The sequence below is a fragment of the Sceloporus occidentalis genome, unplaced genomic scaffold (genome assembly GCF_023333645.1).
Source record: "Sceloporus occidentalis isolate IW3139 unplaced genomic scaffold, rSceOcc1.0.p SCAF_157, whole genome shotgun sequence".
Classification (NCBI taxonomy): domain Eukaryota; kingdom Metazoa; phylum Chordata; class Lepidosauria; order Squamata; family Phrynosomatidae; genus Sceloporus; species Sceloporus occidentalis.
In genome coordinates this window covers 1,371,273-1,393,748 of record NW_028317137.1, presented here as the reverse complement: position 1 = coordinate 1,393,748, position 22,476 = coordinate 1,371,273, and the positions used below count along the sequence as shown (strand labels likewise).

The following is a 22,476-nucleotide window of genomic DNA, read 5'->3' as shown; positions in this document are numbered from 1 at the left end:
GAACGAGTGCGGCAGGAGAATAGAGAGAGAAGAGCTGGAAGAAGCGCAGAGGGATATGACGCAGCGTGTTTAGCTGCACCACGCATGCGCTGCAAGGGCTTTACGTGCGCTTTTTATGTAGAAACAGTGGGGATGACAGAATATACCCACGGCCGTTTACCCACTAGTGTTATGCTTTGGCCACTCTGGGCACTCGTTTCAAGTTCCTCCTACGTTACAAAGCTGAGGCTAAGTGAGGAGCCAATCGGGAAGGGGGAGGTGAGGAGCATGCTGGGATACATAATACTCTCCTACTCTCTCTTATTCCGCCCCCCCCCCCGAGCAGGCTGCCGCATCATACACCCGCCCCGCGACGGGGGGATACGTTACCGAGGCCTGACGCTGTCTCAGGTGAAAGCGGTGGAGTCTCTTCCCGTGGATTATGAGATTGAGTTCGTTTGCCGTGGAGAGCGCGAGATTTCTGGTCCCAAAGTGCGGAAATGTCAGAGCGATGGGACGTGGACCGACATGGACAAACCCAGCCGCTGCCGTGAGTATCGCCCAGTGAAGGGGTCGCCAGCCACGGTCCCTATACTGCCCCAACGGTGATCATGGTGGACCATTTAATGCTGTCCTATGGGCCTTCACAAACCTTGCCACGGACATTGGTTTCCTCGTATGGACACTTTGTCTCTCCTGACACTTATTACACACATTCCCCCCCCTACCCCTTGCACTCGCCACATTGCTCTTCTGCTCATAAACGAAAAAGGTTGTCCTCCGGGTCATCCGGTGATGGGGTCCACATGCAGAAAACCAATCTGAGGCAAGAGAGTAGTCAAGGGAGGGGCTCCTAGGGGCCATTTTTTTTCATTATTAACTACTCCCAACTTCTACCCCCCAGTGAGATGAGATGGAGGGGTCGTAGCTTGGGAGCTAGAGGGTCACTCAAACAGTGGGATAGAGTGGCAAAGTCAGGACAGTTGGGAGTCCACTCTAATTGTGTACGGGCGTGAATGTCCACTCCTTTCACGGGAGCTCCCATCATGCACTTCCACCCTTTATGGTTGTGAGGAATATATCTGTAATATTTCACACATGTGCTTCCCTACATCCTCTGCTACTTGTGAAGATAGTTCTCATGGCTTGGAGATTGGAAAAGGGCTCCGTTGGCATCATACATGACGTATTGTAATATTTGAGCCCGAAATGGCTTTAGAATGCCTTGAGCGGGCTAGGAAAGGCGGCACTCTACTGTAGCAAACACTAGAGAAGAAGGTAGGTAGATAAATAGAACAGCCTTCCAGGAGAAGTGGTAGAGGGTAATACAGTGAGGGTATTAAACATGCATGGGATAGGCAACGGCGAGACCAACAACTGATTAAGGTTTGAGTCTCTACAGCAGGAGAAACGGGAGACTAGACGGCAACTACTGTTTCTTTTTACTACCTGTAAGTCACGCGGGAAACGGGAGCCAAGGGACACCCTGCAAAATCTTGCTTCATTTTTCTTTCTCTACTGCTACAAGTAACCTACTTAGCGCTTATCACTGGGGACCCCACTCACAATACAGATAGGGCACCCACAGGGAAAAAAAAAACACCAGGACTTCTCTTTAATGATATGTACGTTGCATTATTTAGCGGCTGCCTGCCGACTTCTTCGTGTCTCTTTGCTGTAATGTGACCGCAAACACAGCCTTACTCACCATAATGTGACCGCGAACAGTTATAACAGGCTTTCCTGTACACTTCTATATATTATCCCACGTCCGGCCCCCTCGGCCCTTCTGGCTCTGAGCTCAAGGATACAAGATTGATTTATTCCTTTTAATGCTTCTTTTAGTTGCTTTAACAGAGAAATACAATCTCCTCCACCTCCCCCCCATCACCACCTCCTGAAGGCATGGAGTGTTGGACTCTCTGACGGGGTGGTGGCCACCGCTGCTTGTGTTACCCGTTGGAGACAACCTGTACCCATCCCCCGTACTTATCTCAGTCTCGCTCTCCTTCCTCAGTCCACATCTGCCCTCGAATGCACTTGAAACTGGAGAATGGCCAAGCGGAGGTGAGAGGAATGGGTCGGGTTCCTATGGAGGGGACGAGCGTCTCTTTCTACTGTGATCCTGGCTTCCTGCTTGTGGGCTCCAGCCACAGCACCTGCACCAAGGTGGGCAAGTGGGACCACCCCAAACCTACATGTCAAGGTGAGAGAAGCAAACAGAAGGTAAAGGAGATGGATGTTGGGGGGGGGGGGGGGAAGTGTCCACGGAGCAACAGAGTAAAGTGTTGCTGGGGCAGAAATAGGGCAATTGGTACTGAATTTCTGTCTATATCTCTGTATAAAATGACTAAATAGAAGCAAACTTACTAACGTCTACTTGCATGTAGTCTTTAGTCGAAGGTGATGCCATATATTGGGCCAACATCTTAAAAGCTATAGGCTTTAAGGACCCCCGAGGTCTCTTCTTTATGGAATACATAGCGCTAAAAAGTACTTGCTAGAAAATCCTGTATAGAAAACTTTGAAGAGTAGGTGGGCAGAATAGATGTCCTGGCAAATTCTTGCCGAGACCGATTGTAATGTTATGATCGTTCAAGAACCATTGTAGATGTCCCTTTGCAAGGTCTTATATCCACCATGAAGCGTCTGGTAGAGGGTTTTGATACCCAGCACACTGCAGCCAGAATGGTTGAGGTTCTCTATCCCTCACCTGCTCGTAATAAAGCAAATGTAAAGCAATGTAGTTAGCACTAAATCCTCTAGATGGCACTGTGGTCACTTTATGCTATGATTACCGGAAATGGTGTTTAGAAGTGTGTGTGTGTGTGTGTGTGTGTGTGTATGTATGTATATATATATATATATAATATAAATTATATTGTATGTGTATATATATATATATAGTAAGTACAAATTGTCCCGGTATTTCTGAAAGATCAGTTTGGGCACGTTTGTGGGCACCACAGAATTTTCGTGTTGGGTTAGATAAACAGCTGCCACAGCAAAAATGTTGGTGTATGTTCATTGAATTCCGTGACATTATTAGTCCTGGAAACATGCTGATGCATTATAAATTATGTGAGCGACCATAGTTTAGAGTCTAGGGCAGGGGTGGGCAATTAATTTTCCCATGGGGCCACATGAGAAATTGGAATGGTTTTAGAGGGCCAGACCTCTACAAACTACAAACTCCGAAGCCTTGTCCATTTTGTTAACTTATGTGCTGTTTAATAAAGTTATTCAAGCCTACGTCATTGGTAGAGGTGCTTGAATAAGTAAGGCCTGAATAACTATTAGCACAGCACAGAAGTGAACAAAATGAACAAGGCTTCGGAGTGCATACCGTATTTTTCGCTCTATAAGACGCACCTGCTGATAAGACGCACCTAGATTTTAGAGGAGAAAAAAAAGGAAAAAATATTTTGAGCTAAAAAATGGGCTAAAATATTTATTACAATAACTGAATAAGCTATGAACACAGTAAGACACACGCAGTAAGACACACACAGACACAGTAAGACACACACAGACACAGTGAGACACACACAGACACAGTAAGACACACACAGACACAGTAAGACACACACAGACACAGTGAGACACACACAGACACAGTGAGACACACACAGACACAGTAAGATACACACAGACACAGTGAGACACACACAGACACAGTGAGATACACACAGACACAGTGAGACACACACAGACACAGTAAGACACACACAGACACAGTGAGACACACACAGACACAGTGAGACACACACAGACACAGTGAGACACACACAGACACAGTAAGACACACACAGACACAGTGAGACACACTAAGACACACACAGACACAGTGAGACACACACAGACACAGTGAGACACACACAGACACAGTAAGACACACACAGACACAGTGAGACACACACAGACACAGTAAGATACACACACACACAGTAAGACACACACACACAGTAAGACACACACACACAGTAAGACCTCCCTCCCTAACCCCCCTTCTCAGTATCTCCCCTCTAACTCCCTAACCCCCCCTTCTCAGTATCTCCCCTCTAACTCCCTAACCCCCCCTTCTCAGGATCTCCCCCCCCCGCCCCGGTCACTTACCTTAAACTCCTGTGTTGGAAGCGTGAGGCGTTTGTCTCGGGTGCCGGCGCTTCACTGCTGATCGCCGGCGTCTGACGTCATATGCCGGCGCCCAGCGTAAAGCGCCGGCACCCGAGACAAACGCTTCCAACACAGGAGTTTAAGGTAAGTGACCGGGGCGGGGGGGGACACCGGACTCATTGGTGAGTCACCAGGACACTCTTTGCGGGCCGGTCCGAGCTATTCAGCGGGCCGGATGTGGCCCGCGGGCCGTGCTTTGCCCAGGTCTGGTCTAGGGGGTGAGCCTGTGATCAACCAGTACCCAGGGCACATGAAATGTGATTTAGCCTGTTGACAAAATAGTCCCAATCTGCCAGCTTGTAGCTGAAGAAATCCATAAGTGAATCCAGAAAGGAAACATATAGTATGTTATTAGTAGTTATGTTATTTTTTGTTTAATATTCTGTTTTAAGCTTTATATTCAGTTCAGCAATGAGAGTGGAACTGCGCTGCCCTCACTCACCACTGGGGGGCAGCATATGACTGCAAGGGACCACTGCAGTAATTACTCAAATGCAGTACACAGAAAGACACGGAGATCAGCAATTTGTTTGAATCATTATATACAAAAATTACAAAACCCAAAGGCAACCCCCCCCCCCAATCAAAGCAGCAGGACCCGCTGACAAGTGCAGGTGGAAAGTCAGCCATGAATTCTGGGCTCACATTTACATGGAGGGGACCTGCATAACCTACTACGCCAAGCTATGAGCTGGCAATAATATACAATAAATGACAGGAGCAAGTCTACATTTAATACAGACGTTCACTATTGTACCGTGATGGCATACAACAGTCCTGAATTTTCATGGCAGTCCAGACGGCTGGCCTTAAGTCCCAACTCTGCCTGCTGTCATAGCAAGTGTCTTAATCTTTGAGGCTATTGTCACATCAGTTCTTCAGGCAGTGGTGGAGGGCTCTGTGACCTAATGTGGCAGAGCATGATGTAAAATCTAGACGCTTCTCAAGTATTGTGAATGGGCCCTTGTCCAACATCACGGGAATGGGACACCAGATGACTTGTATGCGTGCGGTGACGTGGGTTCACACGGTGCTGTAACACAGACATGACGGTTAGGCTATATAATCACTTATCTATTCCAGTGGGTTTCCCCTTAGAACTGGTAATGAACTGGGATCTTCGGGCATGGGGGGCATGGGGACACAGGAAAGGAAGATGGATGTGTAAAATGTGGGTACAAGAGAGGGGCAAACGGACACGGGCAGAAAGCGAGGGTTATGGACATGGCAAACATAGAGAAAGGGGATAATGGACACGGGGACCGGGAAAATCTATTGGGGCTGATCCGGCGAACTTGCTCAACAGCAGGGTTTGTTATTGCATTACGGGTTACATGGCAGTTCCTCGTTTTACCACTGGGTGTCGCACCTGTCTGTGGCCGCTGGGACGATCCGCGCATGTTGTCAAATATATCAGCGCAATAAAGATCATTAACAAAAATTGGTGTTGTCTGTAGAGTATATTTATATTTTATATACTGGGAAAGTGGCGACCATGGAAGAAAACACGGGCAGACTAGATGGTGATTGGAGTATCTCTATCTATCTATCTATCTATCTATCTATCTATCTGTGTGTCTGTCTGTCTATCTAATGCAATTGTTATATAAACAAATACAGTATTATTAAAGGGGATCTGTTGCCATCACAGCTTTAAGCATAAGCAAATTCATTAGAGTGGAAGTCCCCTTCCTGATTTTATCTAATTTTGTTCCAATAAACCCCCTTTATCTCCAGACCTGGAGCCGCCATTGTTGTCAAACACCACGCTGAGCTGATGCTTTATGGCAATGCTAATGAAGCCAGCTCCATAGACTTTCATTACTAAATGCTTCTCTCCTGGGGGGGAGAGGTCAGGGGCAGCAATTTGATCAATTTCTCTATCCTGATGCCCCCCCACCTCTTTCAAAGGCTACATCTATTTTGCATTATCAAAATTTTTTTTTTTTTTGTTAGAAACACTTAATTGTCATATGACATAGAAGACCGTGATAGGTTGTTGCCATAGAAACCAAAAAATCTTTTACGTACACTTGACTTCTGGTTCCCTTTAAATCACGTTATTTATGCCCAGAATCTGGGAAGATTGTATTAGAGGTCAGGCAGGCGCTAGCTCGAGGGTCTTTGGCTACAGCTCCCATAACCTCAACTCGCATGTGCTTGGCTCAGAGCATTCGGAGTTGTATTCCTGCAACTACTAAAGCAATAAAGTGTCCCCAACCTCTTTAATTTCACACGTCTCTGACATGCAGTGTTATCCTCTGCACATGGCTCTGATTAATCTGTCTCTTTTCCACCTTCCTCTCTAACACAGTCAGGCGCATGGATTCCTCACGTAAGTCTGACACCTTTCTCTCTGCCTGGTAAATGTTTGCATGATATACCCCGTGTGTCTCCGCGCATGGTGTATTCTGCTGTCTCTGCGCATGGTGTAGTCTGCTGTCTCTGTGTGTGTCTCTGTATGGTGTTGGCAGCTGTCTCTTTGTCTGTCTCTGTGCATGCTGTTGCCAGTTGTGTATTTGTGCGTCTCTGCGCATGGTGTAGGCAGCTGTCTCTGTGTGTCTCTGCGCACGGTGTAGTCAGCTGTCTCTGTGTGTCTCTGCACATGGTGTAGGCAGCTGTCTCTATGTGTGTCTCTGTGTATGGTGTAGCCTGCTGTCTCTGTGTATGGTGTTGCCAGCTGTCTCTGTCTCTGCGCACGGTGTAGGCAGCTGTCTCTATGTGTGTCTCTGTGTATGGTGTAGCCTGCTGTCTCTATGTATGGTGTTGCCAGCTGTCTCTGTGTGTCTCTGCGCACGGTGTAGGCAGCTGTCTCTATGTGTGTCTCTGTGTATGGTGTAGCCTGCTGTCTCTGTGTATGGTGTTGCCAGCTGTCTCTGTGTGTCTCTGCGCACGGTGTAGGCAGCTGTCTCTATGTGTGTCTCTGTGTATGGCGTAGCCTGCTGTCTCTGTGTATGGTGTTGCCAGCTGTCTCTGTGTCTCTGCACATGGTGTAGGCAGCTGTCTCTATGTGTGTCTCTGTGTATGGTGTTGCCAGCTGTCTCTGTGTGTGTCTCTGCGCATGGTGTAGGCAGCTGTCTCTGTGTGTACATTCTGCACAGCTTGTATCTGTCTTTCCTTCCCCTCTCAGCCTGTCTTTAACGCTCCTTCCGTTTTGTATCTATGATTTCCTACCCTATCTATCTAAATGCCCCTCTCCATCACCCTCGGTCTCACAGCCCTCTTTGGCTACCCTCTAATTCTTTATGGCTGTCGGGCTTTATAGTTTGCCGCCCACCGTCCCTGTCTACGTTCCGATATCACTCCATATCGCTATCATTTTATCTTTATTAATATGCTGATCTCCGCACGCCGCCTGTCACTCTGATTAAGGTCCCTGGTAGGGCTGTGAGAGTGTCAGCGCTCTCAGAGCTCGGAGATAAGGGATGGGGAAATGGGTTCATGAATGAGTTATGAGGAGGACGGTGGGGGGGTAGTCTCCAGGGGTCTTCTCTCAATCTGTAGCCGCGGGAGCTTCAGCTTGTGATCTCCTGTCCTCCCGGGACGGCTGGCAGGTTTGGCTCCTTCCCCACAGAGCTGACCTTTTTTGATTCAACATTGAAAGCCCCTAACAGATGAGGAACAATCCTGTCTCCCATTCCTGCCGTCAGCTTGTAATATACAACCGAACTAAACCCCCAAATCAACACACACATACTGTATGCACGCTGACCTTTTAATTACCCATCATTCACACTGTGTCATTGTCATTTTCTCCCCTGTTTTTCCTCTTCCCATTCTGCACCTTCTAGTTTTTTTTTTTTATTCTGTATTTAATTCTCTGCCATTGTCATTAATTTTCCATTTCACGCCTCATTCCTTCGCCCTCTCTGTCCCGTCTTACTGTTTCTTATCTCTCTTTCTTTTTCCTCTCTGGCTTTTTCCATGTTCCTTATTCTCCGCATTCTGTTATCGGTATTTCAGTCCTTTTTCTCTGCTGTCTGATTCTAAAGAGAGGGAGCCTTACAGGGGTCATTAACCCAGTAATACCCCAAGGTGTTATTTATTTTATTGCCACCCTCAGTCTTCTCCTCTATTTACATGCTTCTTTACATAGTCCTTCTCACACCCCTCGCATCTTTCCTTTCTCGTTATCATCATAGTTCGTACATTACCAGTTTCACTCTCTTGCTCCCCATTTCTCGTCATTTTACTCTCCCTTCTCTCATCCTCTCTCGCCGTTCCTTTCTATTGCTTTTTTTCTCGCCTCCCCATTCTTTCTTTCTTCCTTGTTCTTTCTCTCTTGGCCCTATCCCACTTTATTTGTGTCCTTATATCTCCCTCTGATCCCCCTGTCTTCCTGCCTCCAACCTCCATGTCTTTCCTTCTCCTCCCGTCACACTCCTACCTGTCTCCTTTTAATCAGCTTTTTTCTTTTTCATATTTTTGTTTAAATAAAACAATTTTAAACGTCCAAAGACTGTAATCATCTTTATTCACCAGTCTTTCCTTCCCTCTGTTTTGACTTCATTCTTTCCTAATTTATGTTTCTAATCTATTGTACATCCCCACGGCATATGTCAGGGCTGTATAAAACAATCAATTATAATAATCTCCCACATCCTGCTTCATTAAGCCTCTCATTTTCCCTTTTTTTGTCATTAACACTTCCTACCATTTCTCTCATTTTCTCCATCTATCTTTATTTGTATTCGTTACTTCATCTTGTCATCTCCTTATCCTTTCTCTTTTTTTCTCTTTATGTTCATTTTTTTCCTTGATCTTTTTTTACTTCTCTTTCATTCATGCTCAGCGTTTGAAATAAGAAACATAGCATTTTAAGACCCGTTTGTCCCATCTAGTTGCCCGTTTTTCCTGCTGTAAAGACCCAAACCCTAATCAGTCGTTGGTCTCGTCTTAGATCCAGGAGCCAAAAGCCGATCCCGCGCATGTTTAAATTCACTCACCGTATGAGCCGCAATCGGTTCTACCTAATGGCTGTTCCACTTATCTACCATTCTCTCAATAAAGTAAAATCTTCCTTCCATTCCGCCTAAGCCTCTGACCCTCTAGCGTTCGATTATGGTCTCTTGTTCTTCCTTGAGAAATAAACTTTCCTCCTCTGCTTTGTTAAATCTCTTTAGATCTTTCCATCACATCTCCCCTCTCTCTACTCTCCTTTAAATGATACATTTAAGATCCTTTAGTCTTTCTTGATAACATTTCTTACTTTTTCAGTAACTTTATTTCTTTCCTTCTCCATTTAAGATTCTGTAAAAATCCTTTTGACCTAAATACAAATTAATTTGAGCGAGAAGCAGAAGGGGCGGGAGAGAGGACAGAAGGGTAACGGCTGGTACGGGGTGGGTGCAGTCACGCACCTCTCTCTTCTCAGACAACCGGCTTTCTCAGTCTGTCTAATTCCCCTATACCCAATCCCTTTACTTTGCTTACCCCCTTTACCCCTTATGATCCTTTCCATCTCTATTCCCCAGTGTTTTTCCTTTTCAGGTTCCCAGAGTTACCTTCATTACCCCCGCACCACCTCTCTTTTACCTCCACTGATTCACCACAAGGTTTTCAACTCGTTTGCCACCACTTAGCACCTTTACATCTCTAAATACCCAAATTGCGTATGTCTCCTCCTAGCATACATTCATTTGTCCCTCCTTCATTACCCCTTCCCTCCTCTATCACTTTCATTTCCTTTACTTTACCTCCATGTCACTCATTCTCACGTCCCTCACCTCTTTGCCTTGTTCCTCTTTTCTCCCCAACACTGCATTGTCGCCCCCTCCTCACTATATCTTGTCATCTCTTTCTTCTTCTTCTCCTCACTTTTACTTTTAAAGTTCATTTTTAGAATTTCCTCATTCTCCAGTCCCCTTCCTTAAATTCTTCCTCCTTGTATCTCCTTCTCCCCCATGGTGGTCTTCTTGTTCTCCCACTGCCTTGACACAGAGCCCCATTACCATCACACTCATTTCCCCACCGTTCATCTTTATAGAACTTCCATTTCACTCCATTTTTCATTTACCCCCCTTCTGCTTCTATATAATTATCTCATCTGTAACACCCCCCCCCCCCTTATGGTATTAAATCTGCCTTTTTGGAGAACTCTCACCACTTTCTCTAATGGTTTTTCTCTCTGGGTAAACCCTTGTCCTATCTCACATATTTCCTCATCCCTTAGTATTACGATAACCTTCATCTATATCACGTCTCAACCTCTGCCCTTAATATGTCTATCCCCCACCCCCCCTGTCTTTCTATTCCCCTCACTCCTTATTATTTCCCCTCTGACCGTCTCTCCCTGTTTTATGTCTCCTTTCCCCTACACTTGCTCCCTCTCCCCTCAGTTCTCCATCTCTCCCTCTGTCCATCTCACATCTCTCCCCCTCCTTGCTCCCTCTCTCATTTCTCATTCTCTTTGTAATCCCCAGCTCCCTTCGGCGTGGGTGACATCAATGTGTCTCCTCCCCCCTCCTGCTCCCTCTATTGCTCCCTCTCTCCCTCTCCATCTCTCTGTCGCTCTGTAGACTGCAGAATCAAATCAGGAATCATGCAGATGCTGCGGCTTTCTCGCTCCTCATCCCCAGGCTGTTTCTCTCAGCTCTTCCTGCCCGTCTGATTCAGTTTTTGTTGTTCTCTCCCTCTCTGCTTGTTTTTTCCGTCCATTATCTTGCTTGTTCCTCTTTCCAGCTCTTGTTCCCTCCTCCTTTCCCCATTTATTCCCCCACATTCTATTTATTTTTCCCTGCCCGTCTTCCATTAACCCGATTTCACCCCCCCCCCTGTTGATCATCTGCCTTTCTCCTATGTCTCGGTTATTGTTCTGTATCCCGTTCCGCTATTAGACATCTCCCCGCCGCCTGCACCCGTTTCCTTGCCCCACTCCATAATCCTCTCCGATCTTTTCCTTTCTTGCCCTGCAATGCCTCCTTCCTACCCTGGTCTGCCAGGCCTCCTCCTTCTCTTTTGCTCTTCTCCCCCTCAATGATGTCTCCCCATTTGGTCATGTCTGTCTGTCTGTGCGTTTCTGTTCTGACGCTCTTGCTGTGTGCTGTGGTCTCAGGTAAGAGAGCGCTGAACGTGGGTGCTCTCTTCCCCATGAGTGGGGGATGGCCCGGGGGGCAGGCCTGTCAACCTGCTGCACAGATGGCACTAGAGGATGTCAATAATAGGAGGGACATTTTGCCGGAGTATGAACTCAGACTTATACACCATGACAGCCAGGTAAGGATGGAACACATGGAATAGGGGGGAAGGACATGTTCATGTATCATGCGTGTTGATAGAAGGGTGACGGGGCACGGGTGTTTGAAGAGGACGCTCTGAGGGTATCAAACCAGGTGATCACCACTGGCGAGAAGAGCTGGGTCATCTGCATGGACAGCATGAGAATAGGGGGCTGACATCGCTAATAATTGGTGACCGTGTGACGGCACATCGGTCGGACAAGTCTATTAGATCATAACGAATGGTTAGAAGAATGATTGAAATGCCAGGACACCACATAAAGGTGCATGGAGGGCACACGGTTAAAAATGGGGTGAGGGAGGAGGACAATTTATGTAGGCGTTGGGTGCAGGTGAGGAAAAGGGACAGGAAAAGAAGGTGAGGGGGGGGATCGGGAAGTTAAGACAGAAGATGATGAGAAAGCAACAGACTGATAGACAGCAGGGAAGAAGTTAGAGACAGCTGTTGCTGGAAGGGAAGAGAGACGAGGGGGTGGGGGGCAAAGACAGAATGACCTTTTAGCAAAAGTATCTCCAGTGTGTGGGGGGGGGTGCAGCCGGGCTCTCTCTCAGGATTACCCCCTGCGCTCTCATTATTCCACTCAGTTCTCTCACTGTTACCACGGCAACTGAGGAAAGAGTAAAATATTCCAGAGTAGAGAGATAAACGGGAGAGAGAGAGGAATGGGCAAAGAGGGGTTTGGAGGGGGAGAGACAGATGGGGAGAGAGACAAGATCAGGAAAGGGAAGACTAGAGAGAGACAGATTGAACACTCTCATTATCTCTCTGAAATCTCTGTTTCTATTCCTGTCCCATCAATAACGCGGCGATAACACACGGGCATCTCTCTTCCCCATCACATTCTGATTTCTATCTCCTCTTACTGTCTCTTCCGGTGTGCCCCCTCCACATCCCGCTCTCATTCTCTCTCTCTCTCTTTGTAATACTTCACTCTCACCCCTCTGTCCCTGCTCTTCATTGCCTCAATCTCTCCTTAGTGTGACCCTGGCCAGGCAACCCGCCACCTGTATGAGTTGCTCTACAATGACCCCATCAAAATTATGCTAATGCCCGGTTGTAGCAGTGTATCCACCCTTGTAGCAGAAGCTGCGCGGATGTGGCATCTCATAGTGGTGAGTAGCATCTCCTGTCTTTTGATGCTCCTTTCCAACAACTTTCTCAACCTTCGTCTCCTACCATCTCCAGTCGGCAAGCCTTTCACTTTCGCCCCAAACGGTCTTTTCCTCCCAGACCCTACTTTGCCTTCTTTCCTAATTCCGTAGTATAATCCCATTCCTCCCCCTCTCCATCTTCTGTCCCTCCAACTCCTGCCTCTACACCACTTTTCCTTGCTCAGCCTTTCTCCTCCTCTTTATTTCTTCTCTTGCCCCCCCCCCGCTTCTGCCCCTCTCCTAACTTCCTTTCATTATTAGTCCTCCCCACCATACTTGTCCTCATCATTTTTTTCCATTCCTCCCCCCTTTATCACCACGCAGCCGGAATTTGCTACGAAAAAAAGAGTAAAATTATACATTCCATTGTCTTTCAAATAAATAGTGCCTAATTAGCATACGCTAGCTATTACATGGCAGGCGGAGCAGATCCAGCTACGTGAATGTACTGCCGTATCCTTCGTGTGTCTATACATCCGGAAATACAAGTAGGCACTAAATATTTAAGCGCATGCTGTAAGTGGGTCACATATTGTTCTATCCATCTCAGTATCTTTCATTTTCTACTCATATTAATATTCAATTTTCCCAAAACTCTAATTATTTGCCCACCGACTCCTCCACATACTGTCTTCTTTTAGCTCATCTGATGACCCCGTGCCATACAGCCTATATTTCCCTATTTTTCTCAATTTTCTAGATTGTCCATTGTATTTAAGCCCTTTTTGGATTAGTTCTTCTCTGATTCTTTCCTCCCATTTTATTTTTTCCAACAGCGACCTTACTTTTCCACTTTTCCTCCCTCGTCGCTAACATTCTTGCCTTCACATTCTAGCTCTCTTACGGCTCCAGTTCTCCTGCGCTCTCCAATCGTCAAAGATTCCCGACTTTCTTCCGCACTCACCCATCGGCCACTTTGCACAATCCCACAAGAGTCCAGCTCTTCAAGAAGTGGGGATGGACCAAAATCGCGACGATACAGCAGACCACCGAAGTCTTTACCTCCGTGAGTGTCTTATAGCCATGAAATTCTCTAGACCAAGAGTATATTGAATGCTCCAAACTTCAGAGGGTCTTTAGACCAGCTAGAGGTTACCAGTGAAGGAACTCATTGACCAAAGGGTCACCACCAAGGTCTTCATGATAATATAATGAGAAGAGGAAGCTCTCGTCTTGTAGAACCTGATGTTGTGAGAACCCGAGAGTCTTCACACTTGAGATTACCTTACAGATGCCGTGTGTCGGTAGTTCAAGGGTTCACTGTGGCCCTAATTAGATTTTCGTAGACTGGATTGTTCCATTTACACCTACAGGGTCTCTCATGGTTCTAACGCTTACTGTAGCCCACAGGGAATTGAGAGCGAACGCTCCAGTTACACACTAAGAGGAGAAGTCAGACAGAAAAAAACAAGGGAGTCATAAATTAAATATTTCTCTGGGATTGTTCATGGAAATTGTATCGCAAAGAGAGTAGGAGATGTCTCATACGGAGTTGGAGGTTGAGCTTTCATTATCTAAAGATCTAGCAAGTGGTGATTATTTTCTTCAATGTTCATAGAACATTTTTAATAGGTTAGCTAAAAAAATAAAAATTTTAGCCTCAGAATGTAGGGTTCTTTGCTTATTACCGTACATTCTATGCGTTAATTAGAATTTAATGAGATCCTCCATCTCTGCCAGACCCTCGATGACTTGGAGGAACGGGTGAGGGAAGCCGACATCGAGATCACTTTCAGACAAAGCTTTTTTTCTGACCCAACGGTGCCGGTCAAAAATCTCAAGGTAATTTCCTTTCAACTGGTTGTCAACAAGAATCAGACGGGTATCCGTGGGAATATTCCATCGTCTTCCAGACTTATTGCCTTCAACGTGATCTCCATCACCACGTATCCCGTGCGCTGAAGGAGGCGCTGCCGCTTGGTGGGGTTTCAGGTCACCTTAGCCAACCGTCCGCGTTAATTATAGACTTCTCGCCTGTGATTGCGTCATAGCGGCAGTCATGGCGCCCGCGGTTCCTTGAAAATGTTAAATAGGTCACTGAATTCACAACATTCCGTTTAAATTTTTTATAGAGCTGACAAAGTGTTAGTAAATAACCCTTGAGTTTACAAGCCTTTACTTTTTATGGATTTTTTTTATCGTTTCCGCCGCTCTCTCTTTTCTATACCGCCATTATTTGTGTTGTTTATGAATTCACTTGTCTTTCTCTCTTTTAGAGACAAGATGCAAGAATAATAGTTGGATTATTTTATGAAACAGAAGCCCGTAAAGTCTTTTGTGAGGTAAGCTTTTTTTATCCCCCCCCAGCCAGTGATTTTCCTGATGAGTTATCTCTTCCACTCAACCTCAATTTCATTACATAAGTGAAATGAGATTATGTCTTTACCATAAATCCATTGCTTATATAATTTCACCACTAAGTCCCGCTATAAACCTTGTGCATCCATTTCTGCCCAGTCCGAGTTCCAGGGCCGACAACTTTTTTTTTTTTCTCCCTCTAATGTTTCTCCGAGGCCACGCAACCGTCTTACAGCCTCCCCTCGCTTCTCACAGGTGTACAAGGAACGTCTCTTCGGTAAGAAATACGTCTGGTTCTTAATCGGTTGGTATGCGGACAACTGGTTCAAGATTCCAGACCCGGCCATCAACTGCACGGTTGAAGAGATGACCCAAGCAGTTGAAGGCCACGTGACCACAGAGATTGTGATGCTCAACCCCGAGAACACACGTGGTATTTCCAACATGGTACGGAAATCGCCTTTTCTCACTTTTTTTTTTTTAAACCTTTCTCTCTCTCTTTATTTTCTTTTGTTCTTTAACACCTTCTCTCTGGTGCTCGTCTCTTTCACAGACCTCTCAGGAGTTCATGGAGAAGCTTAAAAAACGTCTTGGTACAAACCCCGAAGAGACGGGGGGTTTACAGGAGGCACCTCTTGCCTATGACGCAATCTGGGCCCTGGCGCTTGCTCTCAATAAGACAGCCTACGAGCTGTCTAAGAAGGGACTGCGATTAGAAGACTTCAACTATAACAACAATATCATCAGTCAGGAGATCTACAGGGCCATGAATTCCTCGTCCTTCGACGGCGTTTCTGTGAGTCTCTACTGTCCATCACCTGATTAACCTCATCATACCTGATCTTACCCACCTTATTAATCGTCCACCCAACCACAGCCATGTTCTCTCTTTTGACCGAGACGTCTCGTTGTCCCTAAGGAGATCTCTCATGGTCACCTGTCTTCTCATCATGTTCCCCGTCATCTCGTTCCTCCATTCTTCTGGTGTCCCTTCTGCCAGGCGATTGTGTTCCTCGGGTGTGTAATTGTCCCCGAATCGCTCTATATTACCATTTCACTACCTTCTGTTTTTCAGTTTCCTTTTATTTATTTCATTTTTCCCACCAGTCAATCAATCGGTCTCGGGTTCCATCAAACCATTCGTTATCTCACTCTGCCATCGTCTCGTTATCTGCTCTCGTGTATATCGTCACAGCGCTGTAATTACTATATTTCATCTCTTGGCTGCATTATTAGAAATTGATTAATTGTTTCTTTTTGTGTATCTGTCATACCGGGCTGGCTGTTTACTTTTTATGGTTTGGCATTTGATGAGCAGACAGTAGATGTCAGTGAGATTTATGGAAAAGAAGGGAAAATTGGCAGCCGGAGTGTATGAATCAGAGTTTTCTAATCAAATCTGATGGAGGTAATCTAAAAAAAATGTGTTTTTAATATATTACTATAAAACATTTTATTTTGATGATTAGGACGGCCTGTTTTGTGCCGGGTAAGTAGTCTAAAGAGCTCCTAAAATCAGTTCCTGCGCGATGGTTGTCTTCAGAGCCTAATAATTAAAGGAGCCTGACGAAGAGGAGCTACGAATGTTATTAAGATTCCAGAATAATAGTTATCGGTTTGGGTATTTCAGATATTGAGGTTTGGGGCAAATTGCCTGCTTATTTCTGACCCGTTGAGATGAAAGCCCAGGGGCAGGGTGTTTGACCGCTGAGGGTAAATCATTACCCGGCGGGGTACTTTTGACATATCCGCAGTGGCTCGCTGCTCTGCGGTGTTTCGTTGCTCGGCTCTCTCCTTAAACGGTTATTACGATCCGTTTTCCGCTTCAACAAATCGGCGAGGAATCATCCATCGCCTTCAGGGCGTTCGGCCACCGCGCTGCCCGATATCTTCGTGTCTGAGATATGGAACGTATCACAGGAGGTTACACGCTACTCAAGAGGCGCTCTGTGCCTTTAACGCGGCGCGGAGGTCTGAGAACGCGGCCCCAGGGATTCTCCTTTATGTGTTCGGCGTGTTGGCGGAGAGAACCTTGCGGTTATTTACTGTTGATCGTTTCTTAGATGTGACGTGCGGATGTTGGTTTATACCTCGCCGCTCCCAAACTGTCGCCGTTAACCACGTCTTTGCCGGCCGCCACTGCTTGTACCTTGATACCCGGCATCGTCTGTATTCTGGGAATCCGCCGTCTGTCCTCCTGTTAATGTTATTAGGCGAGATAATTCGGATACCGGGAACTGCGAGCTTTGGGTGTATCTGCCGACCGGTGTGTTTGTAGATCTCCTTCTAGAATAATAAATGCCGTGTTTATTAGGGTAACCGAACAGGCAGCCTCAAGTGAGAATAATAATAATAATAATAATAATTATTATTATTATAATAATAAGTGAGAATAAGCAATATTAAAGGTATTTTTGGGGGTTTGCTTTCATTCTTCACAATACATCTTCTGGTACCTTTTTTCCAAACAAGCGCTGTTGATTATTTTCATGGGCGTCAGCCGCTCTTTTCTCTCCAATATATTCTGCAGCTGGAATGTGAATATTTTCCATGCCAAATGACTATTATTTACGCATCGCCCCAGTAATGTCATCATTCATGCTGCAGCTTGATGTCCTTTTGCCTCCTTCTTTTATGATTGTATCCATATCCTGACCGATTCTGAGGTCCTCTCATGTCCAATGTCCGTGTTCTTCCCTATCCCCTTTGTACAGGGCTGCGGAATACGTTGGCGCTATATTCATCGCTAAGTAAAAATAAATTCCCAACCTGTTCTGGTGTCCTCTCCCATCCTTTATTTAGAAACCCTCTCTGATGTCATGATGTGCTCCATCCCAACCCTCCTGTACCCCACCATCACCTCCTCGCTGTGTATCTGTGCCGTTGCTTCGTTGTATCACCTGGCTCTTGGCTTTTATGGCTCCCTGCTTTCCTCACTCTTCCTCTTTCTTCCTCCATCCTCAGGGTCATGTGGTTTTTGATGCCAGTGGCTCTCGTATGGCCTGGACCCTCATTGAGCAGCTACAAGGTGTGTGGATCGTAGGCCGAGGAGAGTCATACCTGACGTGTCAGCTCCTGATAGTAGGGGGTGGTTAATATGCACCAAGCGATCCTTGGACCTGTGGAATATCAGTCATCCTACCAGCTAAACCTTTACCATCAGTACATATATTTGTGTCATTTATTTAGTGGAAGTGTTGATGTGTGTTCCCAAGAGCTCACAGTCTAATCGTGTAATGAAGCAGATCAACAAGCACAGAACGAGGTCCGTGTTGTGGGCTGCTAAACTATTGGCTTTTAGTACATAATACCTTTATAATTAATAGTTGGATGAGGATGATAAGAATTGTAGTCAGAGAACACTTGCGAGGATCCATCTGTGGATTAGAACGGCAGTGAGAGTTGAGGATCTCCGGAGATATTTCATGTCTTGGTAGAGGTGACCTCTTGCTAACTCCTTGCCCTGATCTTCGCTTTCTCTCTTCTGTCTTTTCTTCTGCTCACTCGCCCTCGTCTTTTCTCCGCTCCACAGCTGCTCCTCATACTTCTTTCTTTCCCTAGGTGGCATTTACAAGAAGATCGGGTACTACGACAGCACAAAGGATAACCTATCCTGGTACAACAACGACAAATGGATCGGTGAGCAAGCTGGGGCTGGACCTCCTTGCCTACACTTGTCACATTGTCATTGCGCTCTCGCATTCATTGCCTCTGTCTATCACATAAAGCCTTTGCGGTCACATTGTTCCGACCCCTCGTTTTCTTTTATCTCTTCATTCCTTTCTTCTCTTCATTCCTTTCTTCTCTTCATTCCTTTCTTCTTTATTAACTCTTTTTTTTTTTTTCTACAAAACCTCCTATATCTCAGACGTCTCTTCTATCCCTGGTTTAAACCAGAAAGTCAGACTGAATTCTCTGTCCATGATTTAGTTCCCTTCTCCCATTGTTATCCGTTCCTTACATTCTTCAATTAAACTATTCATCTATTCTATCCTTTTTTTCCTTTCTCCTTTGCCCGCTCTTCATGTTCTGCTTACTAATTCTTCAAATCTTCCTTCGATTCTCCTTTCTCTTCCTACCCTCTAATCCTGTCGATTTTCTCTCTGGCTCTCCTAGGGGGGTCTCCTCCAGCTGACCATACCAAAGTTATTATCACTTTCCGGTATGTGTCTCAGAAACTTTTTATCTCCGTCTCGGTTCTCGCCGGTCTCGGGATACTCCTGGGATTTGTGTGTCTCTCATTCAACATCTACAATAGCCACGTGAGGTACGTTTGGCCGCAGGTGTCCACCAGAAACAAACATGAGGGTAGAGTGGCAAATCGGGACTGTCTTTTGCAAAGCGGGACAGTTGGGAGGTATGCATTATAAAACCGTGCATATGCCCAGTAAATACATACAATAATGTATCAAAGCCAACATATTGACATGATATAAACCATGTTATTCTAGGATTGTAGCGCCGTGATATCCGGAGCGTGGTACTATCACAGTTTTCTCTTTCAGATACATCCAGAACTCTCAGCCCCACTTGAATAACGTGACAGCCGCGGGATGTATCCTCGCTCTGGCGGCGGTTTTTCCGCTCGGCCTTGACGGTTATCACATCGACACGTGGCGCTTCCCTCTCGTGTGTCAGGTGAGAGACAGCCAAACTCGACCTCAGAGAGACTTGCTCAGAGAGATCACAATAAGGAACAGCCAAACACAACACTAGCGCAGATCCAACAGGGTTTTAGATGTAATTGAAGGACGTTTTACTTTGCCGAGAGGGTAGTTGAGAAGTGGAACAGCCTCCCAGCAGAAGCGGTAGAGGGTAACACAGTGAGGGAATGTGAACATGCATGGGACGAGACCAACGACTTATTAGGGTTTGAGCTGATCTGCCGGCAGATTCTAAAACGTTAAGAGAATAGGAATCCTAAAAAGCAGAAAGAGATTCCGCTATGGAGAGACACCATCATAAAAGTTCTCGCACTTCAGCACCCATCATGCTCTTCCATCAAAAAGGATGAGTAGCGATCATGGGAGTCGTAGTCCTTAACCACAGGACACTGCTGGTTCTCGCATACGATCAGAAATGGCACCAAATGTTAGGGGGACGTTACTTTAGTACAGCATTGACCTCTTCCCGTCTCTTTCTTCTCTGTTCCTTCGCCCCTTGATCACACGCGGACATGCGCAGGCGCGTCTCTGGCTCCTGGGGGTCGGCTTCAGTTTGGCTTACGGCAGCATGTTTACCAAGATTTGGTGGATACATACAGCGTTTACCAAGAAGGACGATAAGAAAGAGCGAAGAAAGGTAAGAGGTGATTCTGTGAGAAGAAAATTAAAAAAGGGGGGGGAGCCAAAAACATAAAATTAAAATAAATATAATTAAGCGTAACTGATGTAGCTTTATCTTTGAAACTATCTTTTTTTTAATTCAGTTTGACTTTTTTAATGAATTATCACGTAAAACACATTGATTTACATTTTATTTTGGTGATGATGTCATCGGCTCTCCATATAACGTATGCTTTTACGGCCCTTTAAATAGCCAGTGGTGCTCGGAGGCTAGACAGGAAGTGAACGCTGGAACTCCGTAAACAGGAAGTGGCTGCTGAATAAAGTTTTATTATAACCCGTGCTCCAAAAACATATTATATATTAAAAATGTTAATCTGAGTATTGATGCGAGCTACATTAACCCTTTAATGGTATTCATATTAATACTAAATACTAATATTAATATAATATTAATACTAATGATGAATGAATATTAATGAATGAACCAGTGTGAATTAGATTGATGTAATCGCATACCCCACAGGGGGCAGTTATTTCTCTACGCCAGGGATGAGTCACATTCCGTCCAACGGAGCGCAGCGTTTGGGGGGCGTTGGATAAGCGCTCGCCTGCGATTCCGGTGGATGAGTCAGAGATGGAGAGGTGAGGAGGTGTAAGAGCGAGGAGAGTTTGGGGTTTAATATAGAAAAACAAAGCTGTAAGTAAATATATAACTCGCCCATACGACCTTATATTAAGATCAAATACCGCAGGCGGGAATTAATTTGCATGTGAGGCTGCACGGTAAACTGACAGGGCGGGGCCAAACAATAAGAACCCATTTATCGATTCTCTTAAATTTCATGCCAGAATAATCACGGATCAGCATGCGCCACGACATGCCGGCGACTGCGGGAAGGATTAAAAAAAAAAAAATGCTTGTAAGCCGGAGGGAGGGATGCTGGGTGTAGGATGCAGTATGGACCTGAAGTGTTCGCGTAGGGTTGCCGTGGCAACAGACGGCTACGCAATGCAGAAACTTCATATCTGCACCTTATTCCTTCCCCCTCCCCCCGCTCGCATTATAGCCAGTATAGACTGGAAACCGGTCGATTCACGCCTTGGCCTGTATGTCTGCTACGTAGCAAATTTAACCCTTTAAGCGACGGAGCTGGAGAATATACATTGTTGGGTGATATATATATGATATGATAACATACGTTATATGTTAACATATAACATATGATAACATATGGTATGATAACATACTCCTGCGCATGTGTTGTAATGACGTGTATAAACCCAATTAGGAACCTTCTGGAATATGTTGTTGTTCACATCGCTGCGGTCGCAGTTTTCAATGGTTTTTGTGGTTGTCTGTAGGCCTCGGTGCCCCTTCTCAGACAAACAACCCAGCATTTAAAGAGTTAAGAAATAACGTAGGGCGCTATACCTTAACCCTAATGCCCAATGGCACCTATAGCCATACACAGCCCTGATTTAACCGCTTCAGTGCCGAGCTCCACGCCTTAGAGGGGACACAAACCGTTCTTATTTATAAGGAGCAATTCTAGAGCCGGGTTTAAAAATGGTCTTGTCCTGCTGCCTGATTGGACCATCCCATCGGTTGCTATGGTTATAAGCTTAACTTGATTCTTGTCCAGTGGGACTCGGCTTCCCCCTCCAGTTAGGATTTTGACCCCCCACGTATCGCCCGACACCGTCATCCATAACCAGCCATTAATTCACCCCACCCCGGGGCAGAAATACACCTTTTGGTGTTTGTTTTGTTCCCGGACGGACGGTATGTGAATATCTCGCTAGTCGTGATGACGTTGAGCGGCTTCACCCTCTTTATTTCTGCTGGTTTATTTCTAGGATGTACCGTCATGGTGTTATTCCTCCCCTGTCGTCAGAGATGCACCTTTTTGGTCGCACCCTCCTTAGTTTGAGGAATTTGTTTTTTGTTTTTCATATATTTGGAAAAACCTGCAGCCCGGGTTTCACAGAGATGATTAACGTGAGTCTCGGGCGCGCAGGTTCACTGCCTCCCACAACGTGTTTACTTTCCCTTAGTAAGGGAAACACCTGGCACGTCATGGAGGACAAGCCCCATCATGCGCAGTGGGAATCGGAGTCCTCCAGAGCCAACGGCCGCCTGTGTCTGCCACATCCTGTCCTCATGCGAACCAGAGCTAGCCTTTGGTCTGGCTGAGCATGACGGGAAGTGGGTAGCCTTTGTCTGTCTAAGCATATTGGGAGTTGTTACATCAGCGGCCAGGTGGTCTAAGGTGGGACCGTATTTCATTGTTAGATTAATGTAATTAATGTGATTAATGTAAACTTAAAAAAAAAACTAATTTGGT

The 22,476-nt window shown here is 45.8% G+C and overlaps 1 protein-coding gene across 1 annotated transcript in view; it reads left to right on the top strand.

Annotated features, from left to right (window-relative positions):
* Positions 1-330: 330 nt before the first annotated feature.
* Positions 331-22,476, top strand: part of LOC149280371 (gamma-aminobutyric acid type B receptor subunit 1-like) — a 28,135-nt gene continuing 5,989 nt past the window's right edge. The window contains exons 1-15 of the mRNA XM_089500685.1: positions 331-529; positions 1,997-2,185; positions 5,014-5,043; positions 11,210-11,370; positions 12,372-12,506; positions 13,381-13,551; positions 14,226-14,327; positions 14,762-14,827; positions 15,099-15,290; positions 15,397-15,639; positions 17,808-17,871; positions 18,405-18,482; positions 18,960-19,110; positions 19,349-19,481; positions 20,028-20,144. Coding sequence (XP_089356811.1) covers positions 508-529; positions 1,997-2,185; positions 5,014-5,043; positions 11,210-11,370; positions 12,372-12,506; positions 13,381-13,551; positions 14,226-14,327; positions 14,762-14,827; positions 15,099-15,290; positions 15,397-15,639; positions 17,808-17,871; positions 18,405-18,482; positions 18,960-19,110; positions 19,349-19,481; positions 20,028-20,144 — 1,854 coding nt within the window. The 5' untranslated portion in view covers positions 331-507. The remainder of the gene's footprint in view (positions 530-1,996; positions 2,186-5,013; positions 5,044-11,209; positions 11,371-12,371; positions 12,507-13,380; positions 13,552-14,225; positions 14,328-14,761; positions 14,828-15,098; positions 15,291-15,396; positions 15,640-17,807; positions 17,872-18,404; positions 18,483-18,959; positions 19,111-19,348; positions 19,482-20,027; positions 20,145-22,476) is intronic.